The sequence below is a fragment of the Oxyura jamaicensis genome, chromosome 5, assembly GCF_011077185.1.
Source record: "Oxyura jamaicensis isolate SHBP4307 breed ruddy duck chromosome 5, BPBGC_Ojam_1.0, whole genome shotgun sequence".
In the NCBI taxonomy this organism is placed as follows: Eukaryota; Metazoa; Chordata; class Aves; order Anseriformes; family Anatidae; genus Oxyura; species Oxyura jamaicensis.
This window is the reverse complement of record NC_048897.1, coordinates 63,783,193-63,802,928: the sequence shown is the minus strand read 5'-3', so window position 1 is coordinate 63,802,928 and position 19,736 is coordinate 63,783,193. Positions and strand designations below refer to the sequence as shown.

Below are 19,736 nucleotides of genomic sequence, written 5' to 3'. Positions count from 1 at the left end.
AGCCTTCTTTTCTCCAAGCTAAACAAGCCCAGTTCCCTCAACCTTCATAATAATCCATGGGGTTAGCTAATGGAAAATTATTCTTTTCACACCTATAAATTTTCCTGCTGGATCAGGGTATCAGACCATGAACCAAGCCATACTGCAGTTGCTCAGCTGCAAAGGAAAGGGGAAAGGGATGCCGCATCCTGTACATGGTATCTTGATGTTAAAATAAACCAGCCACAGTTCCAGATAGAAAGTACAATTGGCAGCATTTGCTTTCTCATGAGTTCCTTCTCAAACTCTGGTAGCCCCCACAAACTCCATTCTTTGTTCTAGGATGTGATGTTTTTGTATTCTTACAGCTTCCACAGGAAAATAAAGTACTAAAGATGACAGCTAAGATGACAGTAAAGTCAAAGGAGTTTCTAAGGAAGGGGAAAATGAACATAAAACTGAAAGGCATCCTACTATATATTTTCATTTTGTAAACAGCTCTACAAAAATAGGTAAGAGAAAAGGCAAAAATGTTCATGGCTGCATTTGATGAAGGGCCTGCAGCACTATTAAATGAGAGCGTTAGGTGAAGAGTTCAGAAGATAATTTCATCTCAAAGCAGCACAGTGCAGAGGTGATGCAAGCTCAGGGCTCCAACAGCTCCAGGGAAAGAACAGCATTCTTACATCAGTTTCATTCATGCAGGAAAAAAGCTAAACAACAGCTACAGCAGAAGACTAAGGAGATATTTCAAATGTCACTTTTAAAAAATAAAAATAAATAAATAAAAAAAACTCTTAAAGCTCCAGAATTTAAACTCTGCTTTGCTAGAAGACTACACATTGCTCTCCTCATACTTGAGAGCATGGCAATTTTTAAAGTAGCTCTGGTGAATTTGACAGGCACTAGTCCTTTCAGTTCCCCAAATATAACTACACCAGACAAGACTCGCGTTTTAAACTGCTTTGGTGCTCATAGTTCATGAAAAAAAAAAAAATGCAATCTATGGACCTACGGCAGATTACAGTAAGCTATAAATGAATGTGCAACATCACATGCTAAGTAAAGCGGAGAAGTCCTCCCAAGAGGTGTTAACTTACTTCTCTCTGACAAAGGGGCAAGAAAAGGGTAGTAAAAGCATGACTTAGGAGAAACCCCATTGTGTTCTCCTCCAATCCTGCTCACCCCCCACACACATTGCCCTCAATCAACTTACCACGTAATGTTTTCATATGCTGTACAGCCATTCTCAATACAGTGAGCTTATCTAGCTTTCGAGACATCGCGTTGCACGTTGGTACCAAAGATGCCAGTTCATCTATAAAACTGTTCATTTTATCTCTACGTCTTTTTTCAATTTGACTATGAGCCTCCCTAAACAAGTGAGGTAGTGAGGAAGACAGAAAAACATTAAACCATATTAAAAAAATAATCCCCAAATCCTGTGTAACAACAACGCAAAATAATCCCCTGATAATTTAATCACCCTAAAAAAAAGTACATACAGACTTTTTCAGACATTATATGATCATTACTTGGGACAGTAACATTTACAAGCAATAGGCAAGGCTGCAGCACTTGCTCTAGTTTACCAACTACAGATATTGTTGGCCATATAGTACACTGAATCCTCAGTTCTGAACAATCCATGAAACAGCACAAAATTGTCTGGAGATTTCTCCTGATGAACAACACTTTTGTTGTTGTTGTTCCAGCACTGAAACGTATCAGGAAATCATAGAGGTTACAGATAAAGAAATATATAAAGTGTATATACCAATGGATAAAGCATTCAATTAAGTATTTGTAATCAGTATACTGTATGAATGTACTAGTATTTAAAACTACCTTTTGCTGTGGCAATATAAAGCTTCTATAGTTTTTCATTTCCAAATACTTGAGATACCTCTGAACTAAACTCTTCCTACCCAGGAAAACTGATGATAAACACTAAATGATTTCATTTTTGTTTTTATATTTTCACATATTACAGTCACTATTAACACTTTTACAACCCACTATGAGTTTGAAAGAAACAAGATTAGGAATATCAGATTATAAGAGACGTGCAGGCTTCAATTTCCATGTTAACATCAACAAGAAGTGACTAAAACAGAAGTTACCTACCAAATCAGCATTTTCATAAAACTATATGCAGTTTATACATGAAAAATTTGATAAGGTAAAGATAAAGAGAAACAAGAAAAGGTCAAAGCTAGAAAAAACAACTTTCAAGGTAAAAAACAGCCACGTATTTCATATCAATTCTTTTCAGCATACTTGTTGAGAGTATTACCTTGCATTTTTTATTCTTCCTTGTTGGTCTGTATACTCCAATCTGTTAAGAAATGATATCACAAAATTACAGTACTGAAAACAATTTTTAATGCATCTTATATATCTACTGATCTCCATTAAAATAATTTTAAAAATTTAAATATTTAATCTTTTCTCAGAAAATACCATTATCTATTACACTGCAGTAGGGCTCAAAGCACTGGATTGAATTTTTTTTTGTCCATTTTAATTTGTTCAAGAATCTTACACCTTTGTCCCAAAATAGAAAGTTTGAGACACCTGACCAAACTGACACTGAAAAGAGATCATACATCAGTACTGTGGAACTAACATTTTAGTGACTGTATCTAATAGTACCTGCCATGTTGGTCATCTTTATCTGTATCCATACCTTCCCTGCAGAAACAGAATAAAGCAATATATCACAAATTAAGTAGGATTAACAAGGCTGTTATCAAACTACCATAAAATTAGAATAAAGTGTTCCTGTCACCTTTAAATCTTGAAAAGAAAAAGAATTTAAAGTAAGTTCTGCATTTTCCATGATATTAAAACATTTTCTTAAAATCAGTTGCATTTCCTTTGAAGCAAAGGAAACAGCACAGTTTGATATGTTTGACAGTAAAACATGCTGCAGTTCAAGTCATCTGCTACAAAAATATTTTTCAGTTAACTAGAGGGAAAAAAAAAACACCACCACCAAAGGACATATCTGACATTCATCAGAAGTAGGGCTACTAACTTGCATTTAGTACAGTTAAAAGTTCAAACATTGGCAGTTATCAAAGCACCTACCATACAATTCACAAATTGCCTGAATTAATTTGTGACTGTGCATTCTACATGTCAATGTGCCTTACAGTAGTTGCTTGTAGTTGATTTTGAGGATAGGATATGGTAATAATCTAGACCAACATAATACACTATAACATCGGAAATGGCCAAATGCACAGAGTGGATGGGAGACTGTATAACACTAAGCAGACATATTTTAAATGAGTACAACTTGCAGTGTATGTGACTGACTTTTGTCTCAAAATCAGAAAAAAACAATCTAAGGAAAAGAAAAAGGATCCTCCTCATTACATTTTAGTATTGTAAATGTATGTACAGAAATAAGTAGGAGATGAAAGTGTAAGTCTTCACAGCAGTATCTGGAAATAAAATGAAGAATGCCTAAGTCTACAGGACTATTAGACAAAATAATTAGGAAGAGAATCAGTCTACAACTAGCAATTAGGAAGAATCAATCTACAACTTCCTCGCAAGGGGGAGTGGAGAGGCTGGTGACCTATTCTTCATAACTACCAGTGATAGGACCCATGGGAACGGTGTTAAGCTGAGGCAGGGGAAATTTAGGCAGGACATCAGGAAGGTTCTTCACCGAGAGGGTGGTCGCACACTGGAACGGGCTCCCCAGTGAAGCAGTCACTGCACCGAGTCTGTCTGAATTTAAGAAGCGATTGGACTGTACACTTAATCACATGGTCTAAAATTTTGGGTAGACCTGTGCGGTGCCAGGAGTTGGACTAGATGATCCTTATGGGTCCTTTCCAACTCGGGATATTCTATGATTCTATGTTTTGATACAGATAAATCTGTACAATTGTGCTTAAATGGGCACTCTTAAGCCTGCCTTAGTCTGGTTTAATTTTTACCTGAAAATCTTAGGTAAAGGGGAGGGAAGGCAAGGAGAAGCATCAAGCATCTTTTTCAAGTGAAACCAACTATTGAAATATTTATACTTACTCAAAAGGAAAGCCATCAAGTCTGAAAAAAAAAGAGAAATTAAATACACAATATATAGGAAATAATAATAATGTCTTTCATTTTCTATTGAAATGCTCAAGCTAATTTATAGACATATTTGAAATGAAAAGGCACAATGAAAACAAATATAGTAGTGGTGACTGCATTTTAAGGAGACAAGTTCATTCAAATTAATCTATTTTCTCAGAGAATAATTCTGCTTTTTAAGAAAAGCTAACATAGTCCATTGTGCTTAATGTGAAAAATTAGTAAAACAACTAACTATTATGCAAATCATTTAGATACTGTTTCATAAACAGAAACAAAAGATCTGTGCTTTATGCACGTTGTCCTTGCAGTTGAATAAATGTAGTTTCAGAGGACTCCAAGGCCAGGAATAAAAAATACCAATACGTGTCCCAAGTTTCTCAGGTTTTAATTCTGCCCAACAAAACAGATGAACATTTTGTTTTAGTCAGTACTAAAGTCCTAATTCTGAACTTTATACAAACTTTATTGTATCAAAAGGAAAACGAGGAATTTCTACAAGCAAGTTAACTGATGGCATCACTTTAAGACTGCAGAGTGTTCTGAAATACCACTGAGCTTTAACATGTTGAGAGGCTACGTTTATAAAAGCCTTATGAAAAATCTTCTCATATTAGCCATTGATACAGTACTTATTCCCATTCAATACTGGACATCGGCGTTCTTAAAAATGAACATGGTATTTTTTCATGTATTATTCACTGCACCTCTTAGTCATCTTTGTGACTAGTTTTTAAAGAAGTTTGAATAATGCTTAAGGTTTTATTCATCTCTCAACATTTGAGTTACTGACTTCGTCAATGGCTCTGAGCACTTCTGATGCTCACAAAGAAATAGCATATGGGTCTAAAATAGGACTTAGAAACGAGGCATCAGTCATCCACTTATGATGCCACTTTTAGCTACAGGATGCTTGTGACAAAATCCTTTTTAGTCTTGGAGAAACACAGAAAATAAAATGTAAAAGAGGTATTTCCACCAGGTAGAGGGTAATTTACAAAAGTGTCAGGATAATTTAATTTCTTATAAAATATTATTTCAACGTTTAACACTACTGTCAAGAAAAGAAATTGTTTATAGACCTGTACCTGAATTCTTGGATTCCAGCAAGTAACTAGAATACTCTGTAGTGGAGAACAGCTAATCTTTGCTGAAGTGACAGCAATAGGTTGGGCAGGAATTTCCCTGGAGGTGTGCCAGCAGAAAAAACTGAAAAGTTGCTAGAAAGCTGAAAGAACAGCTGACCAACAGGCTTTTTTGTACTTGAGAGGTGAATGAAGAACCACACTACAACAGTCAGGTTCTTCCTTATGCCCATCATTATCTGGCAAGCGAAGCATAAAACTAGACACACACCATTTATATAAAGGACTCAAGGAAACAGTATTTCACATATTTAATAAAATACACACACAACCTTAAGGGCAAAATTATAACTTACAAGAGCAAGCTGTCTTTTGGAAAAGAGGACTTGAGCAATGCTTCCTACCCAAAAGCATAAAGATGGAGAAATCCTTTCCAGAGAAGAGGATGTTGGTAAGATTGAGGTTGTTCACTGAACTTTGTAGTAGTCAATTCAACTAAAGGGAGTCACGTATTCTTCGGGAAGGTTAAATGCATATTACAGAAGAGATGTATGCAGTATGTTTGTGGTCTCTAAACAGTAATTAAAGTTTTGCACATAAATTCTCCTGAAAACAAACTCTATGCACAAGGCATCTAATTCTTAATTGTCATCCTCAGCATGGATCAAAAATTCTACCTCTCCCTGTAGAAGGAATTGCCAAGTATCAGAAGGCCCACAATGAAAAATCTGTATCAAGAAAAAAAAAAAGAAGAAAGTCTCCATAGCTGTGTTAACAATGGATACGACCCATTCACAAGTTACCCTGCAGCTAGAATCTGTAAAGTTACAATACATATGAAAGTTGCACAGTGACTTAGATTACGGCTGTTGGTCTTGGTGTACCTACCACAGAAGACATTACACAGTTGGAAATTTGGCAGACATTACTACAACCTTTACTATTCTAAAGCACAGGTGGTATGATTTCTTTGTGTTTCTGCCCTAAGACAGAAGGTATGGCTTGGATGATGCTTTTAAGCTAGAATAAGAGAAGCAGCTTTCTTGAAATGAAACCCCATTCTACCACTGATTCAGGAGAAAACAATTTTTTATTTTGCCAGGAATAGTAATTTCCAATCAGGGACCAACATAAGATTAAATCAGTTGATTAAAGAAAAGGCTGATCTACTGCAGCAAACCAGAGACTACCCAGATTCATATTCAACTGGGCGACCAAAATAGCTTCATCACGCAAAGACTGGTAGCACGCTGATAGGAAGCAACAAAAAGGCAAAAAAAATAGGTGAAGAGAAGGAACTGTTCCTAGTCTTGCTTCTGCTTCTTAATTATTAGCATCATTCCTGTTAGTGGGACATTCTATTTGCTATATAAATTAACTACACCATCAACCTTCATGTTGTCCACTTCATCTATCAGTACTATTTTTTTTTCTCCTCATTAGGCAAAGGTTTCTTTCTTCAGCCATACCTCATTGATAGCCCTCAGTTTTAGCTGCACTAAGGCAAAGGCCTTATTTTTATTACTAATGAACCTTCCTCTTAGTCCATAGTACTTTTTTTCTTCTTTACAGCCTACAGGTTGTCAAGAAAAGGTTATTAAAAATGTCAAAAATATCTCTATTGTCTCCCCCACTGTACTGTTCTATTGCAACCTCTTTTCAGAAGGGTTAAATCAAGAGAAATCCAACTTACTGATAATCAGTAGAGCTTCCCTTCCTTTTCCTATTACAATCCACTCCTGAAGTGCTAAGGGAACTGGAGATCAAGTCAGCAGGGTCCGGTGACATAAAGTCACTAATGGTAGAAGAAATGTCCATCCTTTGGTCTGCCATTGGATTGTCTAACATTATCAAAAAGACAAATGCCACCACATAATACAACCAGAAATGTACATATTTTTAATACACGGAACAAATCTCAAATTTAGTATAAGCTTAAAAATTAGCTTAGAATTGCAAAAACTACAATTCCATTATTTGCTTTTGTCATAAAACAGGCATAGGCTATTTCTCTTTTTTCAGCTACTTGTTTATTAAATATTACATACAAGCCACGACCATTCTCAAAACACATTAAAGTTATTTTACAGAATTGTCAAAATGACTTAACTAAACCAGGTTTACTCCTATCTTAACTGGAGGCCAACTGCTGCTACCTAATGTAAGTGAAAGGTAAGTTCTGTCTGTTTTTTCCTTAGTGGGAACACTAATTTACCACGTCTCTCTTTCACTTGAAGAAGATATTCTCAAAGTTCATAAGGTTTGACAGTTCTACCTCCTTTGGATTTTATGAAACAGAATTCAAAAGATTTCCATAGAAAATAAACAAATTAAATGAATAACTCCATCAAAGCAGAATCCATAAATGAAAAAAAACTAATAATCCAGTGATGGTCTAAGATGACTAGTTAAAGGTACAAAAGAATTCAATTAGCTTTTTTCATCTAAGAGATACACATTTTAATCCTCTAGACTACAAATCTAATACTGTTGGAAGAAACACTGTACAAAGTTTATCCATTACTAAATGCCATCAATTGTAAAACAGAAGAGATTTTACCTGAAAGCTTGTCTTAGAAGCCTAGATCCACCTGAGAGAAGAAGATGATGCTCAGCCTGAAGCAGTTGACCACCTCAAAACATTTTCATGCCTCATAGTCTGTTTAGTCAAGTACTTTCAAAAACCTGAATGGGAAGAAAAGCAGCAAGATTGTTTTAGACACTGTTGACAGTAGCAAATATGTTTTAAATAAAAACAAATCTTAGCTACACAACAGTTGAATTTTAATTTCCTTATAATATATAGAAGCTTCATCTATCATCATCAAAAGGGTTAAATGTTGGGATGTGCAGACCAAGTACTGCAATAGAAGGAACCTCCTCAGCATCGCTTCTCTTTGGGCTCTCTTTATCACTCTTTGGTTCTTGCAGCTAATCACATAAAACCCCTCCATTCACAATGATCAGATTTGAATATATTTGATGTCACATACTAGCAGAATGAGTCAAATTGCTGTTACAGTACACAGAAAGACCTACTGGTTGCCTTACTTTTAAGGTGGCCATAGCAATAAAATTGTGCTGGGCTTACTATTTTATTTTCCCTTGCAACAGCACTTGCCATTTTCAAAGGAAAGAAGGGTTAAACTTATTGTTATGTTCTGCATGTTTCAAGTTTTATTTAAAATTTACACCCTGTACTGGAAACTCAAGTTGTAACCGTGTCTCCTAACTACACTGTATACCTAGTGGATGGCATGCAGATGAATGTTCTTCCTTTCATGAAACTTATTTTTCAGCAAAACTTCCACGTGAGACTTGAAAACCATCTCAGGACTGCCTCTTGCAAGATCTTTAAAAGTCTTCTGGATATGCTCTTTTCTGGTTAACGTATCTGTGATCATTGTGTCTGCCTTTCCAAACTGTGATGCCAGCAGAACTTCCCAAGCACACAGATCAGCAAGCTACCACGACACTTTAAGAAGTTCTCAAGTCTAAAACACTAGTATTCTGTACACGTGGCCACATTATAACCAAATCTACTGAATCCCACATACAGACATGCTAAGAAGCTAAAGAAACCCCACAAAATCCAAAGTCAATAGTATAATTTTCTTCAGCTCTGCCAGAATAGCAAATTCAGAACTTATTTCAGTAAGCTTAACTTATCCGACTCACTGGTCCTATTACAGTAAAGACAGTCAGGATCAAGGTGCCTAAATCTAAAGTCAGGTGAGTCATCACCTTAATACCACCAATGTGTAAACACAGAATCATTGCTGCTCTACAAGCAGACCTACCAAACTGCTTTTGAGGGCTCACCATACACCTCACTGGATAGCTTCTCTGTGGTCAGAAATGAAAAAGGAATCGGGTGTTTATGAGTGTGCAGACATCCTGGTCCAGGCAAGTTGGGAGCACCAGAAAGTCATGGACAAAAGCTATAGCAACACAAATGTTAATCAAATTGTGAGTTCCCATTGACTCCATAGCCACAATTGGCTTTACAAGAAGGCTTTCATGCACACTAATACAGCTACTTGTAGACCAGACCTTACTTTCACCTTCTATCAGCCCTTTCCTAGTTGTCTACTTTATCTCTGCTACTCAAGCAGCCCAACAAAGTACAAACTTGATTATGTTACTGTGGTTTATGAGATTACTGCAGATTAATTTACAACCCTCCAGTTAAGCCACAGTCACTGCCCATTTCTCTGCTCTTGATTCAGATGCAAAAACATTATCTTTGACCTCGGCTGATGTGCAGAAGTTAGCTACAGCTATACTTTGTATGGCCTGTGGTTAAGTGGAACAATTAAAGTGATAAAAGTACTGTGACACCACCTTTATGCTATCCAATTACTGTACATCCATGGTCTTGGAACCTAATCTAAAACCCTGAGCACTGCATAATTCACCTACTAGAAACTTCTGACCACCTCCATATGTGAGCATACTTGTTGAACTCACATTTTACCTCATAATATAACTTCATCGATCAATTAGGAAGACCTCAGACAGCAGGGTGGCAAGTGCTAGAATTAAGAAGGATAGCAGAAAAATAGATTTAACACAGTTCTTTCCTTCCATGGAATGCCTGCAACAGCCAGCGTTTCAGATTCAAAATCAGAACACTGCACAAGTCGTCGGTGTGCTGTAATGCAAACAAAATTTGCTTTGTTCTTCACCTCAAAACATAAATTTCACACAGAATCACACAGAATCACACAGAATTTCTAGGTTGGAAGAGACCTCAAGATCATCGAGTCCAACCTCTAACCTAACACTAACAGTCCCCACTAAACCATATCCCTAAGCTCTACATCTAAACGTCTTTTAAAGACCTCCAGGGATGGTGACTCCACCACCTCCCTGGGCAGCCTGTTCCAATGCCTCACAACCCTTTCAGTAAAGAAGCTCTTCCTAACATCTAACCTAAAACTCCCCTGGCGCAACTTTAGCCCATTCCCCCTCGTCCTGTCACCAGGCACGTGGGAGAACAGGCCAACCCCCACCTCTCTACAGCCTCCTTTAAGGTATCTGTAGAGAGCGATAAGGTCGCCCCTGAGCCTCCTCTTCTCCAGGCTGAATAAGCCCAGCTCCTTCAGCCGCTCCTTGTAGGACTTGTTCTCCAGGCCCCTCACCAGCTTCGTCGCCCTTCTTTGGATCCGCTCAAGCACCTCGATGTCCTTCTTGTAGCGAGGGGCCCAAAACTGAACACAGTACTCGAGGTGCGGCCTCACCAGAGCCGAGTACAGGGGGACGATCACCTCCCTAGCCCTGCTGGTCACACTATTTCTGATACAAGCCAGGATGCCGTTGGCCTTCTTGGCCACCTGAGCACACTGCTGGCTCATATTCAGCCGACTGTCCACTATTCAGCCGACTGTCCACTAGACTTTCAAAGACTTTCAAAGCAGTTTAAAAAAAAATGAAGTATCCATTCAACTCTGCAGCTCTTTTAAATTATATAAACAAGTGCCTATATTTGACAGTTTCAAAGCAGCTACTTAAAGCGTCTTGACCATTTAAGCAGTGCAAAATTACATTAAAAGAAATTGAGAATTCTGCTTTTTAAAGTCAGCCCTCTTTCTGCCATTTCCCAAATGTTCATCCCAGTTCTAACAACCACAGTCCTAAATTTCAGCGTTATGGGAATTAAGAATCATGCATGTCTCTTGAAATTAGGTTTAATGTTAAAAAGTGCCAACACAATGATCAGAGCAAAAATTGCTATGCCCTGCTCTAATAAAGTGAACAGTTCAGATAAATATGCTATTACAAGGGTTTCTTAAAATTCTCAGAAAGGGAATATTTTAGTAGCTTTTCAGCCTCAAGCTGCTAGTTGTTCAATGGCTCAAAAAATCCCCTATGAAAAGCAACATAGTAATTACCCATACATAGAAGCAAAGCCCAGATCTTCCATTTTTGAACCCTGCCCTCTTGCCAAAGTACTCCATGGACCTACTTGAAAAAATGCCATGTAGGCCACTTCCTGATTAAATTCCCCCAAAGATGAGAATCAAATGGTATTTTGTCATTGAACTGCATGGCAATGTCTCTTCGCAGCCTATTTTGGACTGCTTCCTTCAGGGTTCCCTTCCCTTGCATCCAATCTCATTCTCTAACCCCCTGTAACAAGGCTAACAAGTCAATAGAAAAAAATAATCTTTCTCTTCATCTCTTTAAAAAGAAAAAAGAAGTTAGCTGTCACGTGACTAGCTTAATCATACAGGAAAGCTGATCACGAGTGCATAACACCTCTGAGCAAATCAAGGTCAGAAATAAAGTAGGTCAACCAAGTCTGCCAAGCACCCACCCAAGAGTCAAGACCTTTTTATGCAAGCACCAGTTTCAATTACCCCTAGGCAAGAGTCAGCTATCTCCAGCATAAAAAACAGACTTATTTTAAAAGAAACGTAATTCATAACTTTGTGAATCAGAAGTGTGTCATTTCTTAAAGCACGATATTGCAATGATACAGGAAACTGTGGTGTGGTTTGCTTAGGAAATAATTAAAAATATGCTCATCATCCCTATGCGTAATGACTCGAACTAAAAACATAGCTACAGAAAAGAATTTTTTTTTCTTCCCTTCACAGCAATACTCCATCTCAGAAGTAACTCTCACAGCATGAACGAGTAAGAAACAGAACACGATCATTTACCTCCACTATCTGTATTTCTACAAAACATGCTGTGAGTGTACGTTTACTCCAGATGTGCACACACTGACTAACCATGGAAGACTTCTGCTCAGCAGCACAAGGACTGCAAATGCCCCATGATAATTTCAAGATGCATACAGGCACACAGGGGCATGGCTGCTGCAAGTGACTAGCAGTTCCTACATCAGAATCTTTATTAGGAAATAGTCTGTGTGAATCAAAGGAAGATCTTTGAACTAAAGCAGTGGTATTTTCCTTTCCCTTCAGTAGTTAAGGAGAAGCAGCAAGAATACCTCATATTTGTCCAACATATTGATGCTGTTTTGTTTTAGTGACACATTTGTGTTCCTTGAACTCCCTAATATTATTTGCAGGAACCTTCTGTACTCCCAGATGATAAAATGCCCCATGGCATCATCTCGTGTGCAGATGTAGCTCAAAGAACTCACTGGAGCAAAGAAGTGATTTTACTATTTTGCTTGTTGAGGTCATCTTTTTTCCACTCACTCAACACCACGTTAACGAACCTCTGGCAGCCCACAAGCCACATCTGAATTTTGGAGCTCTTCCCTACCCAAGCTCTTTGCAAAGACCAGAAGCTCATGTTCTCACCCCATCCATAACCATGCTCACAAAGCAGCAGTGATCAAGCAGCCTCCTGCACCTCTCATGTTAGCAGCTGCTGCTACCCAGCCCTGCACAAGATGGGCTGCACGAGCAGCCTTCAGCTGCTCAAGTGACTTACTGTTCAAACAGATGTTCCCTGTCTTACCCAAGGAGAAAGCAGCAGGCTGGCATCCCATGAAATTAAACCAGCTACAAGATGAATCATTTTGACCTATGGAGAAAAGTCTACACAGAAGAAAAAGTCTACAGGCACAAACACCATCCTTCAGCTTCAGGAGGTGAATTGAAAGGCAGTTTAAACAGATCTCAGTAGATCAATACAGTGCCCACATGCACTCCCCAACTAAATCCAGGTTTGTTCATCACTAGTATTGATGAGAAAAGACAGTCACACCATCACATCACCCTAAGAGTTTTCTAGACTATCATAGTGGTAACAGAGCCATAGGACAATATTCTGAATTTTATCTTCTTCATAGAAGCACCTGGACTTCAGTTCAAGAGAGGCCGCAGATCCCATCTCTCCCTGTTTAGAAGGGGAAGAACTTAAAGCTTTTCCTTGCAGCTATTTTGTCAAAAGACTTCTCTGTTGCTCCAAAATCTAGAAGTTGTAACTAAAATAATTTTCTCTTGTGCTGGAAGTTCAGAACTGGATCCAGGGCCACAGCAGTGTCTCACCAGTACTGGGTAAGGTGGAAGGATCACTACCCTCAGCCTGCTGCTAACAGTCTTCCTAACACTACCCAGGAGACTGGTAGCCTTTCCGTAACTTTCTATGACTGCTGGCTCAACTGGGTGTCCCCCAGGACCTCCAAGATCTTTTCTGGCAAGCTATGTTCTAGCTGGCCAGCCCTTAGTCTGCACCGGTGCACAGGGTTTTTCCTCTCCATGTACAGGACTTGGGATCTCCCTTTGCTGAACTTCATAAAGTTCACATCAACCCATTTCTCCAGCCTGCCATGTTCCCTGTGATTGGCAGCGCTCCCACAGGGCCTGTCAGTCACTCCTTCCTTTTTTGTACTGTCTGCACCTGTAGGTATGAAGCTTCAGACAGCACGGAAAAAAAAAGGTAAACAAAATGGTTCTCCAAAGATAATATATATATATATATATAAATACACACACACACACACACACACACACACACACATATATATATAAACAAAACAGAAATCTAGTTCCTGTTCTTCTCTAAGTGAAACAGACAAGCGCCTGCTTTGAGGCTAATGAAGTCCCAGTGGAAGGCCTTTCTGTTGGAAATCACAGAATCACAGAATTGTAGGGGTTGGAAGAGACCTCAAGAGATCATCAGGTCCAGCCCCCCTGCCAAAGCAGGTTCCTTAGAGCAGGCTGCCCAGGTAGGCATCCAGAGGGGCCTTGAATATCTCCAGAGAAGGAGACTCCACATCCTCCCTGGGCAGCCTGTTCCAGTGCTCCGTCACCCTCACTGTGAATAAGTTCTTTTGCATGTTGGTGTGGAGCTTCCTGAGCTCCATTTTGTGGCCATTGCCCCTTGTCTAGTCCCCACAAACCATTGAACAGAGGTTGGCCAAATCCTGCTGTCTCCCACACTTCAAGTATTTATACATATTGATGAGATCCCCTCTCAGTCTTCTTTTCTCCAGGCTGAACAGACCCAGGTCTCTCAGTCTTTCCTCATAAATACTGACAATCTCCACAGCAGAAAAAATAAAATAAAATAAAAAAATCAAAGCCAACCCATGCCCCTTCCAGGAATCACAACTGTTTAGACTGAAAGGGGTCTGTGTATGCTATGGCTGAAGTATTTCTCTCCGTAATAGCTTTATAGTGACATAGCCAAAATCTAGCATACAACCCTACACAACAGCTGCTAGGCCTGGAGCCTGTATTCCTGTCAGAAGCAGTCCCCGACTGACATCCAGCAGATGCTCAGCCACAGGAGGTTTCATTTTCTCGCACGCAGCCACCTGCCTCCCTACCTGTTCAGAGAATCACAGTTAAGAGTGTTACAGCAAGGCTTGCTAGTTTACAGTTATCACTAAAAGCTTCATCTAGTATAAGCCTTTGGATGCCTTGTTGCAACAGGTCCTGCTCACAAAACATCCAGTGTGACTTCACTGGACATGGACACAGCTACAAAAAATAGTTATTCGGACAACAGCTGCTTGCAGGAAAATGGCTGAGCTTGGTATCAAGCATTTTGAATATTTTTTTTAAACGACATCAAAAAAATTACTTTAAGACAATACCATAGACATTTTGTTCAGCGTAGCACCCCAAAATTTCTGTAGTGTAAGTTACAGAATAAAATAGTTATATTTTATCTTTAAAAATGGGGCCTACCAGTGTTAAATGCTGATAAAGTAAGCTCACAGAAATCTGTATTAAGATCTAGTATTTAATCTTAATTAATTCCAGTCCTTCAGAAGACTTTGTGCCTGTGTAGGAAGCAACAAAGTATTATATTTTCAACATTACTGGGGGGAAAATGAAAAAAACAAAACAAAACAAAACAAACAAACAAACACAAACACTAAAATTAACAGACAACAGAAACTTTAAGTCCTTTGGGCCAGATAATCTGATTCTATTTATTTAATGTCCAAATTTATTACTCTGCTAGTAGTGATACACCCCCACACAGTTAAAATATAAAAATTGATCCCCTCAATTACCCAAATATAAACTTTGCTGAATTGTCAAACAGTGGTACTCACTCCAGTGAACATAATCCTAATTTTTAACAACCCTAAGCCACCCAAGGGATTTTGAGTGGCTGAAAGACAGCGAGAAATCCATCCTACTCAGTAAGTTAATCAATTATCCAGAATAAATATGGTTTAAGTAACAACCTTATCAAAGCTATTGGTGACCTCTGTAGTAGTTTATGTACTTCCAGTGTGTTTTGATTGGAATCCTTAGGGGGGGAAAAAAACTAAATGCACCAACCAATCTCTCAACTGAGGAGGCAGTGGCTCTGTGAACTCTACCAAATTGTACACATTGCTTCTGAACTGTCAACAAAATGTATCTTGTGCTGCAGTGTGCAGTCAACTTCAAAGCAGAAATTTTTTTAAAAAGTCTTCCTTAGGAGTACTGTACACAAACTGGACTGACATTTCCTGAGCAGGAGAAGCATATGAGAAAAGTAGGTAAGCTACTTAACTCACTCCTTGTGTTCCCACAACTTACAAATCAGCGCATGGTTAATGCACAACTGGCAATGCCTGCTTTGCACTTGCACTCCAAAAGATGAAGCTTTCTGTTTCCAGATTTCATCTTACTCCTACAGATGAGAACCGGCTTATTGTAGAGAAATGCTTCAGGTTTTAAGGTTAAGGATAGTTTTAAGGATAGCTGCACTCTCCACTTAACAAAACTGAATAAGCTAAGTTTCACACAGTTAAATACAAGTCTTCTAATTTAGAGCTTAATAATGTCGCAAAGCCTGATTGCTCATTTTAACTGTTATGATGACCATGATATACTTTGGGTGAGTTTAAGATTTCCTTGCTGTGGCTCAGTGAAGCTCCTGTATCCTCACATTTTGGCAAGTATTCTGCCTGCAGTGCATCGTCAAAGTTGTCTTTCAGTGGCAGGAAAACAAAACACTCACACAAAGTTCTATGAAATGTGTTTTCTGAAGTATCTCCATATGAAGTATCAGTCTTCTGAAACACTTTCTCATTTACTTTAAAGGCAGAAACTTTATGTCAGACACCTAATACTGACACCCATTCTCATCTGTGGTATAGCACACCACAAAACCCATTCTAGGATTTCTTCCTCAAGCTTTTAACTTCAGTGTGTGCTTTAATATACCTTGCAATAGGATGCCTTGATTTAAAGACTCAAGTGAGAACAAACTTCAGCTCAACCCACTACTCTTTTTTTCCCCACTGGCAAAGCACTAATCTAGTACTCCGTTAGCTACCCCAGCTTCCGATCTCAGAATCTGTCTGTGTGCTTTCATCAGGTTTTTATTTTCTTGTCCCCTCCTCATACTGGAGAACTGTAGGCAAAAAAAAAATGACAACACATTCAAGTTCTGGTGTGTCTAATACTACCTATGTAGTATCTCCTCGCTTGACTCATGTTTTTGCATTCTGGGATGTCAGCCATTTGTCAGTTTAACAGGCTGAGCCACTACACACTACTTCTAGTTGCTCAGGTGCATTAATTAAGGTGACAAACCTAGTTTCCTGGATCTTCCTTTGGTTCAGATCACCTGTTCCAAACACCATCAGACATACTGCATAGAGTTGATTCTGTTTTCCAGTCACATTATTACTATGACAAACCCAAACACATTTGGCATGTGTAAGACCTTTCATTCAGAGACCTATTGCCAAGCAAATTGTAACTAATAGAAAACAGGTCGAAAACAGAGTTTGTATCTTCAGAGAATGAAGCATGGAAACTAAAGGGCAAAAATATCACTAAAAGGAGTGTAGGCATGGGTTATATTTATACCTTACACTTTCATTTCCACGTTTTCACAGTCCCTTTGGTTCTGTTAAATTCCATCTCTGACTGGAAGAAGCAGTCCCTGCTCTCAGCGCTCTGCCAGCCTGAGAAAGAAAAGTTGACAGGCTGTCAGGTTCCCTTTGGTCCTAAAGAAAGCCTTGGGAAAAGCAAGATATTTTCAGCCTGCCTGGAACCAAGCTGAGGGTATTCCCCACCCAACTGCTTCCTCCAGCACACATATCTCTGAGAGGTTTATTTATCCCCACTGGTTTATCAAAAGTTCTTTTTAACTTAACTTTACGCGAAATGAGCTGTCAAACACCTATGCACCAGACCCATATGAACACCAGTAGTTCTTCCTTCTGACTACTTCAGTACTACTTTAGAGGCTCAGCTTCATTTTTATTCTCCCACTATTTTTTGGGCAGAAAGACATCACAGCTTTTTGTTAAGTATATGAGTAGGTAGTCTCCAAAAGAAAAAGGAAAAAAAAAAAAAAAAAACAACTGCAGGAGAACATACAATGACAGCTTACCAAGTGTTACGTTAACAAGGTTTGTGTGTGGAAATGGAGAAATTTACAACTTATAATTATTTACAAACCCCAGGTTTTAAGAAAACAACCCTCCCAATGAGCACACACACACACCCAAGTAGCCCCAGCTACTTGTCCATGTATCTTGATTCCCTTTGACTTACGTGGAGCAACAATAAGTTTATCATTTATATTAGCGTTTAACAATTTCATTTCCTGTACTCACGCAATTTACCACTGAAATCCAATCCATACCCAAATAGTAAAAACTGAGACACTGCCACAATTCAGCACCTGAATGTAAGACACAAGCATCAAGAAAGAAAAGATACACATACCATTTTCAGACTTGCTCAATGTTTCAAAAACAACAGCCTCTCCCATTCCTAAAATCCCATTTTTTAAATGAGTGATCTGCCTCTAACACTGAAAAAGGCAGCGCTTCAAAGTTATGACAGCTCATACTGAGGCATTATCTGATGCTCCGCTCTTCAGAGAGATTCACAAAAAGCAGTTGCAAAGTGCAGCACCATGAACACTGAGAAGTAGGGCAAGTTCCCAGCACTTTCCTAGGGTCTGCACTGATACTGATGAAGAGCATTACAAGGAGAATTGCTGTGGCTGAAGACAAGCCAACCAGTTGCCCAGTCAACAGTACTACTGCCACAGGACGTGGCAAGCACAACTGCAGGACACCTCCTTTAGGCCCTTTACTTCCACAGGATTCAAGTGACGATTAAACCAAAATGTCTATTAAGAGAAGTCCTTTAACAGGACATAAAAAATAAAGTTAGATGTGTCTCTATGTCAAATACTGAATGCAATAGGTGATACACTCTTGGCTTCTTCCGCCTCCCTGCAGCACCAGCTTTTTACATTCCCTTCCCTCTTATTGGGATAAACTGGAACTTCTGTGCAATGGGACACATCTCCAAAGTGAGCCCCAAGTACCCCACAACACACATTTCACTAAAGCCAACACTCAGAAAAGTCTGGCTTGTCAAGCTTCATAAGTCACAGTATTCAATGAAAGACTCAGACGAGAAAAATAAGTGATAATTTAGGGAGAAACCAAGCAGAGTATTTCTTGTCTTACACAATGATGTCCAGAATGGTATGTACCTCATCAAAAGCTGCATGGCTTTGGAAAGTTGTATTTGTCTAGCTCAGGATAAGCATCACATACAGAAAACTTCACAGCAGCTTTACAGAATAGCTGCTGTAACATCTTATTGCTACAGGAGTGGCTTTGCTCCCTTTTTGTTCTCTTCCTTGTCTCCCTACCCCCAGATTTCCCTCCAGTGCTCTGGCACAGACTTTGCACAGTCCCCAGAGCCTTTCTGCACAATGTGTCCAATCAATCTGCTCATCTGGCTGAGTAACAACTTGACAGAAAGCAGTCTTCTGCGAGGTTAGAAAGCTGGACCATCCTACGGAAAGGTCAGATGATACGCAGAAGTACCACAAAGGAGGGGGGTGAGACACGACAGGAGATAGGAAGGAGCAGAACTGTCCCTTTCCAATGGCAGTGAATTAAAATATCCCTGTTACATCCTTCAACTGCTCTTGCAGCTTACTCACAGCAAGATTTGTTTTCACATGCAAATCCCCACATGGTTTAAGTAAGGCAAGGTGTGCTGATCTCTTCTACTAATCCACACCTGCACTGTGACATTTTCTTTGCTTCAGGAGCTTGTTCTATTGTGAATGACAACTTACGAATATATAGGCTTGCTAGAGGAGGCTTCCTATCCACTCTGAGTTCATTGCTTCAGTGTGAGCATGAATTTTATTTTCCTATGAAAGGCATAAAGCAATATGAAAGCCCTTGACAGAAAATGCTGATGAACCACGTTCCTTTTTTTTTGTGTGTCTATACATTAATGCTGATGTTGAGAAGAAGCAAATATCCAAAGTAGTGACATTCACTTGCCAGAGATACATCTAAGACTTGTATTTTTCCAGGCAGAATTTTAAGACTATAGTTTCTATTTGAAATTAACAGTCACGTTTGAATGTGTCCTTTTACGTTACATGCAGAACTGAAAAAGCCTTTTAAAATTGCTGTTATATTTAAAATAAAGTGTTTCACCACCAAACCAAGACAGCCCTTAATAAAGGCAGAGTAACAATCAGAACACCGGGAATTCACTTAATAGGGCCCTTAAGCTATACAAACATCTTGGCTGTTTAAAAAAATAAATAAAAATAGAGCAAGCAGGGAAGAACAGTATGTCATGCACATTAAAAATAAAAATAAAAATCAAAAATCCTGCCAACAGAAAACATGGGTAGAAG

General features: G+C 38.9%; 1 protein-coding gene and 1 long non-coding RNA gene across 11 annotated transcripts in view; one reads left to right on the top strand and one right to left on the bottom strand.

Moving 5' to 3' along the window:
- ARNTL (aryl hydrocarbon receptor nuclear translocator like) overlaps nt 1-19,736 on the bottom strand; it is a 51,832-nt gene that overhangs the window by 18,731 nt on the left and 13,365 nt on the right. For 3 of the 10 annotated variants that reach the window (XM_035326884.1, XM_035326882.1, XM_035326880.1), the window contains 6 exons: nt 7,720-7,844; nt 6,853-7,000; nt 4,027-4,047; nt 2,635-2,673; nt 2,276-2,317; nt 1,196-1,353 (listed from right to left, as the gene is read on the bottom strand). In XM_035326884.1, coding sequence (XP_035182775.1) covers nt 1,196-1,353; nt 2,276-2,317; nt 2,635-2,673; nt 4,027-4,047; nt 6,853-6,992 — 400 coding nt within the window. In that variant the 5' untranslated portion in view covers nt 6,993-7,000; nt 7,720-7,844. Of the gene's footprint in view, nt 1-1,195; nt 1,354-2,275; nt 2,413-2,540; nt 2,674-4,026; nt 4,048-6,852; nt 7,001-7,719; nt 7,845-16,909; nt 17,008-19,736 lie in introns of those variants that run through there. The other 7 variants (XM_035326879.1, XM_035326878.1, XM_035326883.1 and 4 more) reach the window with 5 other exon arrangements.
- LOC118167487 lies at nt 198-14,894 on the top strand. The gene is made up of 3 exons (XR_004751165.1): nt 198-605; nt 9,353-9,357; nt 14,883-14,894. It is a non-coding gene; the product is annotated as an uncharacterized LOC118167487 (long non-coding RNA).